We start from the raw sequence: 20,479 nt of genomic DNA, 5'->3' as shown, positions 1-20,479 counted from the left end.
GTTGGAACGTACACCAAAACATTTTCAACTACAAATTAAACATTGTACTTTGGATCTTGTAATAATAGACAACAACCTTGAATAGTCTTTTCAGTGATGTCACCTTACCATGCGTATCTAGCAGCGAAAATGGAGTTAATGGAGTTGCAGGAATTGGGTAAGCTGATAATTACGAGCATTTTCATGTCTCAGGGTGAATGCTGAATGTTACTATCTTGGTTGGAAAGAAAGGCAACAAAAATCATTGATTTTCTTTAATTTTTAATTTTTGTGTGAATCATATGTTTGAAATAACGGACAGAATTTTCAAAATTCTAATCAACTATGGTCTAGGAGTCCTGCGTCCTTTTTATTAGTATGGAATTATTTTTGAAAAATAGTTTTTAAAACAATAAAAAGTGAGAAGTGGATAAACTCCTTTGGGTTGTAATTTTCTCTTTGAGGAGCGCTAGGATCATAATTTCTAACATATTTTTTTATGACTCTTTATTAATTAAAATGTATTGAAAATTATAAAATTATAAAATTAAACGAGACATGAAATTCATCAGACAAGTTTACGTTAGGATCTAGTTCTTTCCAAGTGAGAAATAAATCAGATTAGTGGTATTAACTGGTATTTAGTTTAACAAAAGTTTTTTTTTAAAAAAAATTGGGACTAAAAAATTTTATAAATTTAGAAGACTAAAAATAAAAATGACTGAAATTTGAGGGTCCAAAAATACATCTAAGTTCTTATTGAATAAAATATTATCTCACCACTAATACACTTGTATAATATAAAAAATCATACAAGATGTTTAGATATTCAAAGTTTTTTTTTGGGAGGGGTAGAGATCAACGTATTTTTTGCTGGAAGTAATCTGTTCCTGCTAGATAGATAGGAAGGACTTCTGTGGGCAGGAAAAACCTCCCCAGTATTTAACATAGTTAGATCCTAGATTCAAACTCAAAACCAATTATTAGGAATCCTTAACTCAAATGAATCATTTAAGATACTTAGTTATAAGATTCCTTTATGGAGTCATGTTGAGTAGAAAACTGTCTCCTTTAGTTTATGATAATGAGCCTTGGCTGAACTAAAGTATGAGAGTTCTTAATGTGATATCCTTTATTCACTCTTATTGAATTGAAGGCTTTCTCCTTTGGTTGTTATGTAATATGTTAATGAATTTTGCTTGAACATAAGTATGAAATTTTTTCATATTATATTATCTTTGACAAGAAATATCAATTTCAATACCTATGGTTTTCTTAAAAATAATAATAATAAAAAAAGCATGTCGGTTGATCAAAACTGACGTTAGGGTGAGACGATTGTTACGAAATATTAATTTTGGTGTTATTCTTGTCGATTTTTGGTGTTAGGAAAATTATTTGATCGATCAAAATAGACACTAAAATTAATATTTAGTGTATCATGTTGAGTAGTACCGTGGACAAACATATGAACCAATCTTTAAGTAAAGGAACGTGTTACGAGTAAACTTGAACCAATCTTCAAGAGGTTCATTTGTTTATACCTGTAAAATTTAACTGCCAGAGAGAGATTGCTGAACTGTGTTGCCTTCCTTCACTTGAAATTGCTTCAAATTTATCCACATGACTACTATTTCTTCGGATCTATATGAATGATCTTGTGCATTAACAATATGCATTCTTGGGAGTAATGATGGACATCTAAAGGGGGCTGGACAGTTATGGGCCAACCCCTGGCCCATTACTTCGAAGTGAACAATTCTTCTAAGTTAGGGATGACAAGGTATTTTGTATTGGGTCAGTCAGGGTTAATTTTAGACTATTGCATATAGTACTCTTTCTGAAATATCTTTTTGACCTTTTGGATTGGTTATTCTGGAAATCAAAAAGGAAGTGCATTCCGAAATGTAAAATTACATTTTGGGTTGGTCATTCCGGAAGACAAAAGGGAGTGCAAGAAGCAACTGGGAAGTGCATGAAGCAATAACCTTAATTTTATTATGAGTTACGAATTTTAGGATGACCCACTTCATACTCTGTTATTTGTAAAACAATTTGTATAAAAAAGAGAGAGAAAACGAGAGGAAAGAGAAATATGAGATATAATCATATAATTGATGATGTTGTAGAGATAATTAGAGAAAAGAATAGTGTTGTAAAAATTGTTGTATGAGTTGATGCATGTATAACAGAACTTTTCTTTTAAATATCGGACGCAATGTTATGCAGCATTATTATTAAAATTGACTTAGGTGCTCTCTATTTGAATACGGAATTACAACTTGTAGCTTGTTTATGTACATTTGCAAATGTAGTTTGGTGATAGCGAAACTCTTTTCTTTTGGAAAAATTGCATTAGGCTGTGTTTTTCTTGGTTTTGCTTGCAGTACACAAAATGTCGTCCTAACATGATAAATTAAAAGGAGATATCTGCATCAAATTCCTTCTCTCTTTTTTTTTTCTCATTATTAAAATGGTAATGCATAACATGCATAAAATGACAATCAAATGCCACAATTGTCCACATTGGTGTGATTGATTTTTCGTTTTTTTCTTCTTTTTTTTTTTTGTTCACAAAATTTTATACTGTTGGTGTTGTTCAAAGGAAGCAAAGGGTCCAAGGGACACGTCATGTTCTAGGGCATGTAAAACCCTGGTAGCCTTTAACATTTTTGGTCCAAAGAAATAATAAAACAATGGACCAATATATGTATTGGCTTGGCTCATAAGGGAGGAGATTTAAGAGTTTTTTTTTTTTTTTTTTTTTTATCTATCATAATATTGATCGATGCGGACTACCAATACTAATCACGAAACAATCTCTCCTTCCAACGTTTTTTTTCTAATTTAAAAGAGTATTGAGCTAAGTTTTAGTGTTAGACATTGGTATTCAAAAGTCCCATTAAAATCAAAAGGACACAAAATTTGCAAGTTTATCAATATTTATAATATACTAAAATAATATTTACATTTATATAAAGAAAAGAATAAATTATCCCACTATAATAAAAATATGACATAAAAGTAAATTAGTATTTAAATTATTTAGGCAAATAAATATTAGTCGTAAAATTATTTCTTTTACGTGTATTATGCATTTAATTTTAGCATTGTGCTCTAATGTTCTATAGTTTTTTTTGTTACTTTGTCATAATCCTTTATAAATTGTAGTTTTTCATTTGGACAATTATTCGTTCAAAATATTATTATTTTTACCATGAGTATTTTCATATGTGAATCATTATTTCAAAATTGAAATGGCAATTGATTCACGCATAAATATTATTTTTTTTACTGCAATATGCATGTTATTAACACTAAAAATCTTTCATTTATAAAAAGTACTACATAATTTGTTAATAAATTAAACCACGAAAATCAAAGCCATTTTATTTTTTAATATATAAAATTTATTACTTTTATATTTTAAAATTATTCTAGTGCATTCCACAAATTACCATGCAAGTATCTACTATGACAGTTGTTTTTAAACTTGTGTGCCATGCATAGATCTAATACGTTCAATGTTACCTACACGCCACGAATTCACTCTACGGTTTGAGCAAAGATAAACAGAAAGAAACGAAGAATATGCTTATTTTGGTCCAATCCCCGAAGGATGATGATACCCAAACGCAAATTGTTTCAACGCATCCGTGATAAAAGCCTAATTGACTTATTTCTCATGAAAATAAGTTTAAATATACTTTTGGTAATGGAAGTTAGTGTTTTTTTTTTTATTCCTTGAATGTATTTTTTTTTAATTTTGATCAAGATATTTTATTCGTTTTTAATTCTTTTAAATTTGTATTTTTTTTTTAAATTTTGATTTCTTAATCACAAACTTATAAGATTATAGATAAAAATATTGGATTTAAATTGAAAAAAAAAATTTATAGGGATTAAAAATGAAAAAAATATAAATTTATAGTGATCAAAAATGAAAAAAAATTATAGGAATCAAAATTAAAAAATAAACTCACATTAATTAAAAATGAGAAAAAAAATCTAACTTGGCCAAAATAATATTTAAGGCTTAAAAGTAAAATCCATTTATACAATGGGCATGACAAATGCAACAAATAGTTAACTATTGGATTGGTTTTGACTTTTCTTTTGACTTGGGACATGTATGGAGGGTGGTGGTTCAAATCATGATGGATCTACTGAGTACTGCTAGTGGGCCTTAGACATTTAAGCAATCAAAATTACAATAAAGTAGTAATTAGAATGTTTTCATGTCCATTTGTTCCTGGTTTCGTTTGGTCACATATTTCATCATACAAACAAAGGAGATGAGCACACGGACACACGATGATACTCAATCAGAAATAAAATTTATTGGGGAAAGTATTGAAGTAATTATTGGTGAATATATGAGAATAAAAACATCACCACTCACATATCAGTCTAGTTTGTAATATAACCTACACTGGTTGAGCATGTGCCACGTACACCTTGACAAGAACATTTTTCTACTCTTATCCACCCCGAAATCCATATTTTCATACGAAACTAATGATTAATAAGACAATCTTCAGTCATTATTGCAACACAAGAGATAATAGGATATGTGATGATGGTGAACAAAGTTTCTTCCTTTTGGGTTATATAGGGAATCTGGGAGCCTCTCGTTTCACACTGACAACTGACAAGAGGAAACAAATTAAATAGTTCCTCTCCTCCCACATTGTAGCCCAAAAAATAAAAATATATAGAAGCATACAAATAATGAAGAGAAAAAATATAAATGGTGAAAAATTGAAGGAAAAAAGTGAGATATCCAAATACAGAAGCTAGCTAGAGGGGAGCATGAGACTGGAGAGAGTACGAGCGAGAGAATATTCAAATCCCTATCCCTATAAATTATAAAAGGAGCACAATCACACAGTAGTTAGTGACAGTACAACTACACAGATGTTTATATATATATATATATATATATATATATATATATATATATATATATATATATATATATATATATATATATATATATATATAAACAGTGAATTACACAAGAGTAACAGCTATAAAAAATGTAAAACCTATAATCTACACTTACATAAAATCTATACAAATACAGCCATTATTTTTACATGCACAGCAGTACAAGTATTAACATTTAATACAACTTTCTGTAAAAAAAAAAAAAAAACATTTTATACAACATGAGTCCACTACGTTTTTTTTTAATAGAAACAAATTGGACCTCACATCTTTGAAAATTAATAAAAAATAGGCGAGTCAGTTATTTATATACATTTCTCTTTTAGAATTTAAGAACTTTTTATTAATAGAATTTTTCTAAATCTACTCATTTAAATCTTGATTTTTTTTAAAAAAAAATTCTAAATATTGTCAATGTAGAAAATTTTATAATATAAAAAAACTGTACTGCAAATTAATAAAAAAAAAATCATCACTCATCAGTAGTATAATTTTAGATCACAAAAATGAATTAAACCCGTATTATAAATATTTGCAATGCAATGTGTTGTTTGATTAAGGAGGGAATTGGGGGAGTTTGGTACTGTACTGATTAGGGCTTTTTCAATTTCCAGCAACAGTCACGGCGAGGCAGCGGCAGCCTTTCACGGTTCTCATGTGAAAAGGAGTTGAGGTGGGGCCCACGCGGATATACAGGAAGATAAAGGGACCCACATAATGCGGGGCCACCAACCTAACGTTGGATTCACACTTTGCGGCTTTCACATGCTACGCGGGAATATTGTTCATGCGGACATTCATTCCTATGTAACATTAATTACGTGTAAAGTAAATGTTACGCCATCAAATGTGTTATGTGGTTATGTGGTTTTGTATGTTTTTACAAATTATATTTTTGTTTTTTTTTTAAACTAGTTAGTAACTCCGAATTATTTTTTTAAGACTGTTAGAGCTATTCGCAAGTTGGTTAGAGATAACTAAAAAAAGAAAACCGAAATCCTCAAAACTTTCTACGTAATCCTTGTTATTCTAACATGGGTGAAACAAAGAGAACTTTAGGAGATTTCATGAATAGGAACCAAAACTTAGTTTGCTTATATAATAGGACTGCCCATAGCTGCAAACAACTTTGAGAATAAGTGTTCTCTTCTAAGAGTTATCTCCCAAAATTAATTTGGGAAAAAAGACCTAAAAGATCCAAATGTCTCTCATCTTGTATGTGCATTTCTTACAATGAGAATGAATATTTATATGGCGCTTGAAATGCTTTAAAGAGCTCCTTAGAAAAGTGTCCATACTAGTATACCATAATTTCAATGACTTAGAGTGATTAAAATTATTCTTAAATAATGGGCTCAAGGCTTTTTAGACACAATTAATGCTGGATGTATTCACTAAATAATATAACAATTGATGAAGTCAGCGAACGGAAACTAATGGAAGAAGTGGACCATCTAAAAAAGGATTTATATATACCTTTGAAGCATAAGATGTTTTGCTTAAAATAAGTTGATTCGGGATAAGCCAAAAACATTAACTAAACATCTGATGAACCTCATGCAAGAAAAAGCTATTGAAGCCCAAGTTCAGTCATTAAGAATTACTTATTTTTGCTGGCTAAAAAAAATTAAGAATGACTTATATGGTGGTGAACATGAAAATGGTCATTTGTGAGGTCTCCTAAATCACAAGCAATAATATAATTAAACTAAAAAATTTTCCTCTAAAATATAAAATTGATGAATTTTTTTAGACACACGACTTGCACTAGTAGACTCTAATAATAATAATATTATTACTAGAATCAATATGAGTACAAATCGCGTGTGTTGGTAAAAAATTCCATCAATTCTAGTAGTATATTTTTTGGGGGACTTTTTTTTTTGAAGACTTCACACATAAACTCAACTACTAAAAATATAATTAAACTAAAACAGAATGTAAAAATGACACAATAGGGTTTACAATTTTCTGATAAGTCAATGACGATATTTTAAATAGGGATGAATTTAGGGGGACGGGCAAGCAGGGGCCCTTGCCACCGACTCACCCCCTCAAGACTCTTTATGTATATGTATGAGAAAAATGAAAAAGAAATTAAAAAATATATATATCTATAGAAAGAAATGAATAAGAAAATAAGATATTGCATTAATGTTTGTTTAATTTTCTCCTAATAGTAGATTTTATTTCTAGTTTTATGCAAATTAAAAATAAATAATAAATATTTTTTTATAAAATCCATTGTTTATTAGAAATTAAATATATAAATTATTGTGAAAAAGAAAATTTCAACCTCTTTTAATGCATTTCTGGATCCGTCACTAATTTTAAGAAGAAGAAAAAACGTTATCTATTTGAGCATTTTCATATGAGGGGTATGAAGGTTGGGCTATATACATTTGGCTGGATTTGGTGCATCAGCGGCAGTGCTTATAGAGCACTTAATTCTATTTATTATTTGACTACTTATTTGCTGAAATGGTTCACTTGCAGCTATTCATAGCAAATTTGCCTCATTTAATTTCCATTCAAAATCAAAAAATATAATCCAAAACCTTATCTAATCGAACATTAATATTCTATTAGGGTTATGAAGGTTGGCCTTTGCTAGGCTATACATTTGGTTCGATTTGGTGCATCAGCGGCAGTGGCGCGTGCTTGCAGAGTTTAATCTTCATGCTAAATATCTTTATATCATTAATTAATTATAAATAATTTTAAATATGTATTTTTTTAAAAATTATTATAAAATTTAATAATTTTTTTTACATAATAATTCATGATTAGATATCGATCTACTTCTTCTAATATTATATACAAGGAAAAAAAAAACTCATGTACTGTATAATAGTCTAAACTAAATTATAAGGGAGTATTTATTTCATGAAATTATCATGCATTTTTAAAAATCACTTCCTTAAGAATATTTTAGCTAAAAAATGTTATTCCTTGACACATATAAAAATGTAAATGTGTTTGGTTAACTTTTAACATTCCTAGAAATATTTTGAAGTTTTAAAATAAAAAAACAAAAAAAAAACAAAAAATAAAAGTAAAAATTATTCCCATGCTAATTGAAGTTAGTAAATAATAATTCTCACACTTTTCTCCCCAATTAATATATGTAGACACCGAGAACAAAAAAATACCCAAAAATATTTTCTAATAACCGAACAAACTCTCTTAAACAATTTTTAACTAGTTTCTTCATTTAATAAAATCATTTCCAAAGCATCCTTATTTAATTCAAACCTTATTTATAATGAATTCTTTGTAAATTGTAATATTAACCACATGACCTTCAAAGTAGAGAAAAAACATTTTCATTTAAAGCAAGTTTTCATTTGAAACATTAGCGTGAAGAGGATTTTTTTTTAAAAAGACTTTGATGAGAGCTTAAAGAGGATTGGTTAGGAAATGAATTTCATTTTTTCAAATGAGATTGAGGAAATTAAATAAAGTTAACCGACATTTTTGACTAGTGTGAATTAATATTTTTTATATTCGAGGCTAAAGTAATAAAATTTTTATTGATAAATATATTTTAATTAAATTCAAAATTAAATAACATTTTTATTTATAAATATATCCTATATAAACGTGGTATAAATAATAATTGGTCTTATAAGTACTCACGGGAGAGAGAGAAGATAAGAGTGTAAGATGAATTCAACTTTCATATAAATCAAAATTAATTATAAAAATTTTCTCACCAACTTTACAAAAACTAACAAGTGATTTTAAATCATGCATAAAATTCAAAATTCATTTTATCTTATATATATATATATATATATTCAAATTATTTATATAAAAAATTAAAAAAACCATATATTGTCAATATTACATTCAAGAAAATTAAAATACATCTTGCTAATCAGGGTTAAAGAAATAATAAAGAAAAGATTTTATTGAAAATTATATAAGACTGCGTTTAAAAATCATAAAAGAATGTATATTCACGCGTCTTAATAATTTTTTTTCTTTTTTTAATTCATTTAATCGGTATCCTAATACTTGTTATTCAAAATAATCATTGATATGTTTTTTAAGCATAGTAAAAGTGAAAAATTTATGAAACATGCCTTATTAAAAAAGCATGGTAAAATTGGAAATTAATTAGAATGCAGTAGAGGAAGAACACATAAAGTTGGCCCCACTAGAAAAATTCTCCTTGCCGCGTACAAACCGCTTGAAGTAAAACTAAAATCCATCTCCGTATCAATCAGACACTTCGTACTTCCCGAAAGAACCTTCCCGCAGTAATAAAAACGAATAGAATCACGCATATCTAATTATTATCTATTTACACGCATTTCAAATTTGCTACTACTATTTGTTTTGTGTTCTCAGTTACCAAGATCATTGGCACATTGTTGGAACATAATACTATATAGGAAATTCATCCCTGTTTCTCTCTCTCTCTCTCTCTCTCTCTCTCTCTCTCTCTATACACATCCTTTTCCCAGGTTCTTTTTCACGCCGTAAAAGCTGTCGTCAGTTTGGTGCTTTTACCAAAACACACAGCCTTTACTCGTTTCCTTACCAAACTCCCCAATACCATTCAAAATGCTTGCAGAAGTTGAAGCAGCGTTTAAGGTTGCCGGGCCGGCATTGATTTTGTAAGTGTGATTTTTGAACGAGGATTTGATATGTTCTGTTCTGTTTTGTTCTGTCTTTGTGGGTTGGAATTATTATTAACGGGTATTGGTTTCGTGTCCCTTTTGTTTAGTGGGTTTTGAAAAATCCTTATCTGTGTTGGACTCAGTCCAGTTTGAGAGAGAAAGAGAGAACTTGACACTTGACAGCGTCAGACACGCGCCTAATTGGTTGTTGTCCTTTGAGCTGGTAAGACTATTTTAAAGCAAACTTTCTTAATTCTTTCCCATTGCAATTCTTTATAGTAATTGATGTACTCCGTCTTGCTACTTGACAAACAGAGCGAGCGTTGAGTGTGTCTTTATTTTCAATTTTCCGTGTTTGAATTGCTGTCGCTTTTGAACAATTCTAAAAGTTTCATCTTTTATATATAATGAAGTAGTGGGTGGTGGTGGTGTTGAATTGCAGGTTTCTGCAGTGTGGTGTGGTTCATTGCATTGCCATGGCTTCTAAATTCAAGAGTGTGTCCTCCATTCGGAAGATCACGCATCTGAGCGGTGATATGGATCAGGAGGATGCGAATGGGGGAAGGGCTAGTCTTGATAACTACTCAGTTCACATTCCTCCAACGCCTGATAACCAGCCTATGGAGATTTCGCTGGAGAGGTCGAATTCTCGGAGAGTGGAGGACCAATACGCTTCTAGTTCTTTGTTCACCGGTGGCTTTAATCAGCTCACACGTGCTCATTTGAAGGACAAGGTGACTGAGTCAGAATCCAGCCACCCCCAGATGGCTGGTGCAAAAGGGTCCTCTTGTGCAGTGCCTGGGTGTGATGGAAGTCTCATGACTAATGAGAGAGGGTTGGATGTGGTTCCTTGTGAGTGTAATTACAAGATTTGTAGGGATTGTTATATGGATGCTTTGAGGGCTGGTGAGGGGATTTGCCCTGGTTGTAAGGACCCTTACAAGGAGCCTGAGGTTCAAGGTGGTGTGGCCAACTCACAGGCACTGCCTTTGCCTCCGCCTCCTGGTGCTAATAAGATGGACAAGAGTTTGTCGTTCTTGAGGAGCAAGAATAATGAATTTGATCATGCTAAGTGGTTGTTTGAAACCAAGGGGAGCTATGGATATGGGAATGCTATGTGGCCTAATAAAGAAGAAGAAGCTGATGCCAGTTCTGGTTCTGGCTCTGATTGGATGGGGGGTGACCCTAATGTGTTCAAGGAAAAGCAGTGGAGGCCCTTGACCCGGAAATTGAGTATTTCTGCTGCAATTCTCAGTCCTTATCGGTATGAGACTCTCTTCCTCAAGATTTCTGTTTTCCTGAATTTTTTGCAATGCATGGGTGAGATTGAATTTTAAGATTTCTGTCTATGCAATAATTTGTTCTATATTATTCCATGTTATTGATGATATCATGATAACTTTAACTCAAGTTGGTATCTCCATTATATGACATTCAATTTGAATCAGTTTTCTTTGCAAATGAATGTCCCCCTTCCCCCCTTTTTGAGGAATTGGTTTATTTCGTAAACAACTACTTCATATAAAATGGGAGAAAATTATTATGTTATAGAAAATGTGCTTGTATGCCGATTCATAATTTTGACTTTTTTCTTGTTATCGTTATCATTAATGTTATTTGTCTAGCTTCTGGAATTGATCACTGTGTGAAATATGGTCTAGTACTCTCGTCTAGCGTGGCAGTAGCAGTATTTGAATCAACATATTAATTTGTAATCTTGTTGTTTTGACTTTCAGGCTCATGATATTAGTTCGGCTAGTGGTTCTAGTTTTCTTCCTAAAGTGGAGGGTCGAAAACCCCAATGAGGATGCAATCTGGCTGTGGGGCATGTCTGTGGTTTGTGAAATCTGGTTTGCCTTCTCCTGGCTGCTTGACCAGCTTCCTAAGCTCTTCCCCGTAAACCGTGTTGCCGATCTTGATGTTTTGAAAGAAAAGTTTGAAACTCCTAATCCCACCAATCCTACTGGGAAATCTGATCTTCCAGGAATAGATATGTTTGTCTCAACTGCTGATCCAGAAAAAGAACCACCACTTGTTACTGCAAATACCATTCTCTCTATTCTAGCTACTGATTATCCTGTTGAGAAACTCTCATGTTATGTCTCTGACGATGGAGGAGCACTTTTAACTTTTGAGGCCATGGCCGAGGCTGCAGCTTTTGCCAATATGTGGGTTCCTTTTTGTCGAAAGCACAACATTGAACCCAGGAACCCAGAATCTTATTTTAACCTGAAGAGAGATCCCTACAAGAACAAAGTGCGGTCTGACTTTGTGAGGGACCGCAGGCGAGTAAAGCGTGAGTATGATGAGTTCAAGGTTCGGATTAATGGCCTTCCTGATTCGATTCGGCGCCGATCTGATGCTTATAATGCCAGAGAAGAAATGAATGCAATGAAGAAGTGGAGAGAGAATGGAAATGAAGAACCAATGGAGAGTTTGAAGATTCCTAAAGCCACATGGATGGCTGATAAAGAACCCAGCTGCTGGCCTGGTACCTGGACAACTGCTGCACCGGAACATTCCAGGGGTGATCATGCCAGTATCATACAGGTAATTATCAATCTTTATCAGTCTCATTATTCATTAGTATTCAATATTCATCTGAGTTTGGTTAGGGGTATTGCTAAACTTCAGGTTCTCAGTGGTTAAAACTCTCATTGTTCATTAGCCTAGCACATTCATTTTTATACATTTTTTTTTGTGTACTTTGACTTACAACGTTATCATAGTTTGGAATAAACATTGAACTTGCTAATGATTTGTCTTCTTTCAAATGTAGGTAATGTTACAACCCCCAAGTGATGAACCACTGACTGGCAAAACATCAGATTCAAATGCCTTGGATTTCAGTGAAGTTGATATTCGTCTTCCTATGCTTGTGTATGTTTCTCGTGAAAAACGACCCGGCTATGATCACAACAAAAAGGCAGGGGCAATGAATGCCCTTGTTCGAGCCTCAGCCATAATGTCCAATGGCCCTTTCATACTTAATCTTGACTGTGACCACTACATATATAACTCTCAAGCACTGAGAGAAGGAATGTGCTTCATGATGGACCGCGGTGGGGACAGGCTCTGCTATGTTCAATTTCCGCAAAGGTTTGAAGGAATTGACCCCAATGATCGCTATGCGAACCATAATACTGTCTTTTTTGATGTCAATATGCGTGCTCTAGATGGAATTCAAGGTCCTGTATATGTTGGCACAGGATGCCTATTTCGAAGAACTGCTCTCTATGGCTTTGATCCACCCCGGATTAAAGAAGAGTCTGGTTGGTTTGGTCGGAAGAATAAGAAATCCTCAACGGTGGCCTCTGTCTCTGAAGCCAGTGCTGAGGAACAGTCATTGAAGAATGGACGCATAGAGGATGAAGAAATGACCAGTGCTCTTGTTCCAAAGAAATTTGGCAACTCAAGTCTTCTTGTTGATTCAGTCAGGGTGGCTGAGTTCCAAGGCCTTCCCCTTGCTGATCATTCATCTATCAAATATGGCCGTCCACCCGGTGCTCTAACTCTCCCTCGGGATCCTCTTGATGCTGCTACTGTTGCTGAGGCCATCAATGTCATCTCATGTTGGTATGAAGACAAGACTGAATGGGGCCTTAGAGTTGGATGGATTTATGGGTCAGTTACTGAGGATGTTGTGACAGGTTATAGAATGCACAATAGAGGATGGAAGTCTATATATTGTGTGACCAAAAGGGATGCCTTCCGCGGCACTGCTCCAATCAATCTCACTGATAGGCTTCACCAGGTTCTTCGGTGGGCAACCGGTTCAGTTGAAATCTTCTTTTCACGCAACAATGCTCTTTTGGCCAGCTCTAGATTGAAATTTCTGCAGAGGATTGCTTACCTCAATGTTGGAATCTATCCATTCACTTCCATCTTCCTTATTGTGTATTGCTTCGTTCCTGCTCTTTCACTTTTCACTGGCCAGTTCATTGTTCAAACCCTTGAAGTCACCTTCCTAGTTTACCTCTTGGGCATAACCTTGACCCTTGTCATCCTCGCTGCTTTGGAAATCAAGTGGTCTGGCATTGAGCTTGAAGAGTGGTGGAGGAACGAGCAATTCTGGTTGATTGGAGGCACAAGTGCTCATCTTGCTGCTGTGCTTCAGGGTCTACTAAAGGTGATGGCTGGCATTGAGATTTCATTCACTTTGACATCAAAATCTGGCGGCGACGACGAAAACGATGAATTTGCTGATCTCTATGTCATCAAGTGGACATCTCTTATGATACCACCAATCACAATCATGATGGTTAATCTGATAGCCATTGCTGTTGCTGTTAGCAGAACTATATACAGCGAAGATCGTGAATGGAGCAGCTTGCTTGGAGGTGTGTTTTTCAGCTTTTGGGTCTTATCTCATTTGTATCCCTTTGCAAAAGGGCTAATGGGTAGAAGGGGTAGGACACCCACTATTGTGTTTGTTTGGTCAGGGCTAATTTCAATTACTATCTCACTTCTTTGGGTTGCTATTGACCCTCCCTCTGGTAGTAGCCTAATTGGAGGGTCATTCCAATTCCCTTGATTTTTATGGTGCTCACTTTTCAGGGTAGCACTTGTAAGTAATTCAGACTGGCCTTGTGGGTTGATGAGATTTTGTAGTTACCATTCATTGTTCGACAAGCTTTTGCTTTAAAGGAATGAATCATACATTTTTTTTTACCATGTTCTCATTGATACCATGATTTTAAATAGTGTTCTGCAATCAATTGCGGCCACAATGTCAAGGAATTTTGACTCACCGCAATACAATTGCAACTGTATCAACAGCATTTTCCCGCAATTACCTGTAACATAGAAGTTTTTTTACTCACCGCAATGCAACTGTGACTGTAATTTAAACTATGATTGATACATTTTCAAGCTAACTCTGTTTGTGACTTTGGAATTCTTACGGGAGCTATATATGAAGTTGAGGAGTATTAAACTGTGACGAGACTTTATATGATACAACTCCTTCCTTCATGAGTTTCCATGTAATCTCTTCCCTTTTTTTTCTTCAAGGATGTGCTTCCCTGCTACTGTCTCTTACTATAAGAATCGAATTGACAAGCTTATTGTCATAGAAGACGATTCCTGTTAACTAGGCAATCGCAGGTACCGTTACATTTCGTTCGAGAGATAAAGTGTTTAAATAATATAGCAATCGTTGAAATTTGAGACTAAAAAAACCCAACATTCAAAGTAAGTGTTGAAGTTGGGTTAAGCTTTTTCTGTCTATAACGTGCGCATGTGACTTCCAAGCATCGAAGTTGTTGGGACTTGATCGTGTACGTGGATTGTTTCTGTTTATTTCTACTGTATGAAAGCTTTTTAATAAAAAAATAAGTATTTGATTTTTAATTTATTAATTTTATAGATGTTTATAAATAACTAGACGATGGTTTTGTGCTTTGAAGTGGCTTCATGGAAGGTAGTGGGGGCAGAATCTTATATGGTTTTGGCTTCGTTGTTGGATTCAGGGTTGAGTGGAGCATTTGATCGAATAGGTGGTAGATGGTGTGGAGAAACTAGTACAAGGGAGTTCTAAAACGCGAGTTCTCATTGAGTCTCCCTGTTATTCTCACCCAGAACTTTTTAAAAAATAAACAAAATGAGAATTTTGTCCTTCTCTATTTTCCTACACTCCTTCCTTTCTCGTGCATCCCACTTTCCCCTCATTTGCTAATTTTTTAATTATGATATAATTTACCCTTTTAATAATGATAATGATGACACAATTTATCCTTTTAATGGTAATCAAATAAATTGTTATACAAATTAGCATCAAAATAAAGGAAATTTGCATAATAACTAATTCAATTATTTTTATAAATGGTCACTTCTATTGTAATTAGTTTTAATTAACACCTATTAATATTAAAAAAAAGGTGAATTGAATCCTGATTAATTTGATTTTATTTAAAAAATAACTTTTTTCGCCATTAATTTAATTAGTTTAAAAATAGTAACTTATATCCATAATTAATTATAATTTTTGGTAAAAAAACTAACAAAACAGAAAACTGTGTTAGTATATAATTGAAATTTGTTTCTTTTACAACAAAAACATTTTCGGTTGTGTAAGAGAAGGTGTAAAAAATACACAACAAAAATATAATTTTGTTGTATACTTTATACAACAGAAATATATCAGTTTTATATTTTTTCATACTCTCTCTTACACAATTAAAACGTATTTTCGTTTTGTATATTTATTGCCTTCTCTTATATACAACAAAATCATTATTTTGTGAAACATGTCCCAATAAAATCATAATTTATTTATGTTTTGGGAATGAAAAGATATACTGGCGAAAACATAATTCCAGTGTTATATTTTGCATAGCAAAATCATGTTTATGTGGAAAGGGTATTTTCTGAATAACAAAAGAAATCCACCTAGGTGGGTGGTGAGAATAGAAAGTGTGGAGGGTTACAATAGCAACTCCCACCTCGTTAATAGCATGTGGAATATATAGAGTGGAGTTTGGTACAAAACAAGTTTATAGATGTTTATGGATAATAATTAGAAGACGGTTTTGAAAAAAGTTGAGACGATTTTAACTCATTTAAGAAGTATGATCATCCTTATGTTATTTTATTTTATGGATATTCATTGAAAATTTTGACTAAAGTTGCTCTAGGTAACCAACAATCTTCATCTCAGTAGAAAAGAAAGGTGTGAAGCAGGTAAGCATCCGCTACAGCAAATTGACTTCTTTATTGTTCTTTTTTCAGTTGTTCCTGTGTTGTTCACGTAGTTGTGTTAATATTTAATTTTGTAATTTAATTTTATAATTGTGTGATTTTTAAAGAACAACACAAAGATAACTGGAAAACGAACAGAAGAGAGAAGTCAAGTTCCCGCTATAATAAGTAATAGCTAATATTGTTTTTTGAAGAAAGACCTATTAAATTCTCCAAGGGTTGGGCGTGACAGCTTAACTGCAGCTATAGGAATTCAACAACTGCCTCGGCTCTTGGAAGTGGGCAACTATGAACTTCTCTAGAAGATTGCATTTAAGAAAATTTCAGATTTTACTTATGCAGCTAGGAAAATGTAAGACTTTGACATAGTTTTCCAACACTGTACAATTTGATTAATTGAGAGTGCTTGTTTGACATTTGAGAAGGTTCTGGTGGCATAGTGTTCAAACTAGATAAAACCCAAAGTACGTAAATTCTTAGCATTGAACAGCAAATTAATTAATTAGTTATTGGAAAGATAAAGTATATATCCTATATACACACACATTCGAAAAAAATAATCAAGATCAATTTTTAAAATGTCAGTATTTAATTTTATCTGATACTGATTTGATCATATAAATAAAGTTTAATTTACATTATAATTTAGCTCATGATCATGAAATATGATATCGATTTAGTTCCTCAATCAACGTTTTTAGTGATACTTTTTGTGTCACCTTTACATGATCGAGGAGGGACTAATTTGATGTTACTTCTTTAAAATGATCAAATTGACATGCATATATCACTAAAGTAAAATAATCTGTTCACCTGCTGGTAGAAATTATCAGTAGTTTCTAAGATTTTCACCTGCCAAAGAATTTCAGCCTAAGAATTTGTCTTGCTGGTAGAAATGGTCTTGTTTTATTTATTTATTTCTCTTTCAGAGAGGTAGAAGAGGTGCTTATGAGTATGAAAGTCGTACAAACTATCGTTAAGAACAGTAAAAAAAAAAAAAATGCTATTTTTTGTTTTGTTTTGGTTGTTATGAAATTAATTTTTTAAAAATGGTTCTCATCAAAATTAATACTATTTTTTGTTTTGATCCTTGTTAATTTATTAGAGTTCTTGTAATATATCTATTTTTTTATTCTCAATAATAATATTTTGTTCATTTTGAATTAATCTTTTAGAAAACTATTAATAGGGACTAAAAATAAATTGTCTACAAAAATGAAAAAAAATTATTAGAAGAACTAACACAAAATAACAAGGATGAAATCATTTTGATAAAGGTAATTTTATAAGGATAAAATCATAATTTTATTTAAAAATTGATTATTAGATTAAAATTTTATTTTACATAAATTATATTTACAAAATTTTACATTAATTTGAACTAATTTTTTTATTACTATAACATGATGTGAAATATTCATCAATTTTAATGATGATTAATCTTCATCAAAAAATATGATTCTTGTAATCATAATTTATTTATATACAAAAAGACTCAAATATGAAATGTTGCATACAAGAACTAAATTGAGAATCATTCAAACAAACAACTTATGATTAATCTAAGCTAATTTAATACCTCATTCATATGCATAAAAATTAACGTAATATATTTTTAAAATATAAAAAATGTATAAGAGCGTTTATATTTTAATCTTAATTTTTTAAATATAATCTGATAATCTATATTTATAATTTTTATCTCACGATTTCTCACTAATTATGTTATATATATATATGTATATATATATATGTATATATATATATATATATACATATATATATATATATATATATATATATATATATATATATATATATATATATATATATATATATATATATAAAAGTTAGGGAGAAATATGGTCCCCAAAGGGGAGTCTTTGGGTGGCTAATGCTTTTATAGTTTAGCGGTATTGATTGAGTTTTAATAGTCTAATGCTGAATACTTGACTCTTACCATCTCACTAGTCACTATTATCTTTTAGAAAAGAAAAAAAAAACAAATACTCAACAAATTAAAGCTAATAGCGAATGTACATATTTATCTTTCATTAATTTGAAAAGTACATGCATCAGTATGTTCAAATTTGGCCAATTAAAACTACACATAGGACTATAAATATAAGATATACATCTATATATCTTCTCATATGATATTCATTATAATAATAAATAATTTAGATTTAATTATCTTATTTTCATATATATATATATATATATATATATATATATATATATATATATATATATATATATATATCAGTGTATGTTTCCTTTTAAATCAATCTGTACGGAATTTTACCGGTTAAAGAAAATAAGGTTTAACTAAACAATTATTTTACAAAAATTCTTATGTGTGAGATTAATTTTTCAATCAATATAATATAAAAATTATAACTTTTAAAATAATTATTCTAAAACTCAACAAATTTATTATTATAAAAAATCTTTATACTCATAATACTTTTGGAACAAATTGATAAATATATTCTATATTAATTATAATATATCATCCCATCCAATTAACATTTAGTGGCTCTCATGCATACTAATATGAGTATTACTAGTATAAGTTAGCGACAGGTAGGTTCAATGTCATTTCAAAACCAAAAACTTCAATGGCACTAACGTTCAAAATTGGTCGCTCTTACTCTTTTTAGTTTTCAATCACTTTGACGATTTGTGATTATTTTTATGCATAAAAACACCACGGAACAATGTTTGGCCCTTCTCCTAAAAGAAATGTTTGGCCCTAGAAAACAAAAAACAATACTGTTGATTATAACTTTAAGCTGCGTTTGGCGAAAAAATATTTAATTTTTTTTGGAAAGTAATTTGAGAATAGACTATTTTTATATTTAGTAGAATATATTACAAAATCGTGTAGAATATAGAATAAAAATATTTTCTAAGAATATTTTTTTAAGAATGTTAATAAATGAATAAATAAAAATAAAATTTATATGTAATAATTATTATAAATTTATTAAACTTTCTAATATTAATTAATATATTTTTAGAAAACTTAAATAATTATATATTTTATAAAATTTCCCAAAAATCCTATTCTTGATATTGAGATTCTTAAGAAAGTAATTTAGTTGGAATGCAAGATTTCCAGTAATATTCTTCATAAGTCTAATTCATTATGTGCAAAAATTTATTTTAGAGAAATATTTTTTTTTGACAATTTTTAAAAATTTAAGAAATAATTATTTTAAGAAATATTGTCAAATATAAATTATTCTCTTATTGATATCATCAGTAGGTGAAAAGGAAAACAATTAAGTTGACATATGTTTTTATTTAGAAATCATAGAGTTTTTTATTTTAATTTTTTTAAAATTTATTTTTTAATTTTTTATAACAGAAGGATGTGATTTTATTAGAATTCTTATAATTTTAAAGACTAAAAATTATAAATTTTTATATAAATAAAAATAAGAAAATTGTTATAATTTTAAGGACTAAAATATATTTGTTTTTTTAGAAGAATCAAAATAAAAGAACATTATATATTTTCAGAGATTCAAAATTGAGAGAGCAGCTAAAAGAATTAATAATTGTTATTATTTTATATAATTTTGATGGGCATATTTTCTACTAGTTTATTTGAGGAAACCGTGTTTGATCAGTATCAGTAAAATAATTATGCCTACCCAAGATATTTATGGAATTCAAAACATGTCTAGTTATCTTATGAATATGTAAATTAAATTCATTTAACTACAGATTATAAGCAATTATATTTTCTTTTAATATAATTTTGATAATAAATTTGAGTCTTTATTCTTAAGAGGAAAAATTCAAAACATGTCTCATATTAAGCATATCATAATTTGATTTTTAAATATTCTCATTAAAATTTAATTAATTGATCTCAAGTTTTTGCTGAATTATTTTCTTTTTGCTGAATTTAATTAATCTCAAATTATCACAATGCGAATATTAAAATTTTCTATACTTTTAATTTTTAAAATAACAAATCCAAATTAATAATTAATTCTCATAATTTATTTCCATGATTAAATTATGAGTTTTAAAAATCTTAAATCTTTAAAAACCACAGTAATATAAAGAAATTAAAACCAAAACGATGTCACAGTAACCTTTATCATTTGATGTCTTTCTCATAATAATCACGCTATTATTTAATATAAAAAATCTAAATCAAATTTAAACCATATATAAAATTTTAAGGTATAGTGACGAAATATATG

General features: G+C 30.6%; 1 protein-coding gene across 1 annotated transcript; it reads left to right on the top strand.

Annotated features, from left to right (window-relative positions):
- The first annotated feature begins 9,234 nt into the window (after nt 1-9,234).
- LOC114408375 (cellulose synthase-like protein D2) lies at nt 9,235-14,228 on the top strand. Its single transcript, XM_028371412.1, has 5 exons — nt 9,235-9,554; nt 9,665-9,780; nt 10,000-10,821; nt 11,294-12,107; nt 12,337-14,228. The coding sequence occupies exons 3-5, from the start codon at nt 10,034-10,036 to the stop codon at nt 14,089-14,091; spliced, it is 3,357 nt and encodes a 1,118-aa protein (XP_028227213.1). The 5' UTR covers nt 9,235-9,554; nt 9,665-9,780; nt 10,000-10,033; the 3' UTR covers nt 14,092-14,228.
- Nucleotides 14,229-20,479: the final 6,251 nt, after the last annotated feature.

This window comes from Glycine soja, chromosome 1 (assembly GCF_004193775.1).
Source record: "Glycine soja cultivar W05 chromosome 1, ASM419377v2, whole genome shotgun sequence".
In the NCBI taxonomy this organism is placed as follows: domain Eukaryota; kingdom Viridiplantae; phylum Streptophyta; class Magnoliopsida; order Fabales; family Fabaceae; genus Glycine; species Glycine soja.
Note: the sequence above shows the minus strand (reverse complement) of the source record. Positions and strands in the feature narration are given on the sequence as shown.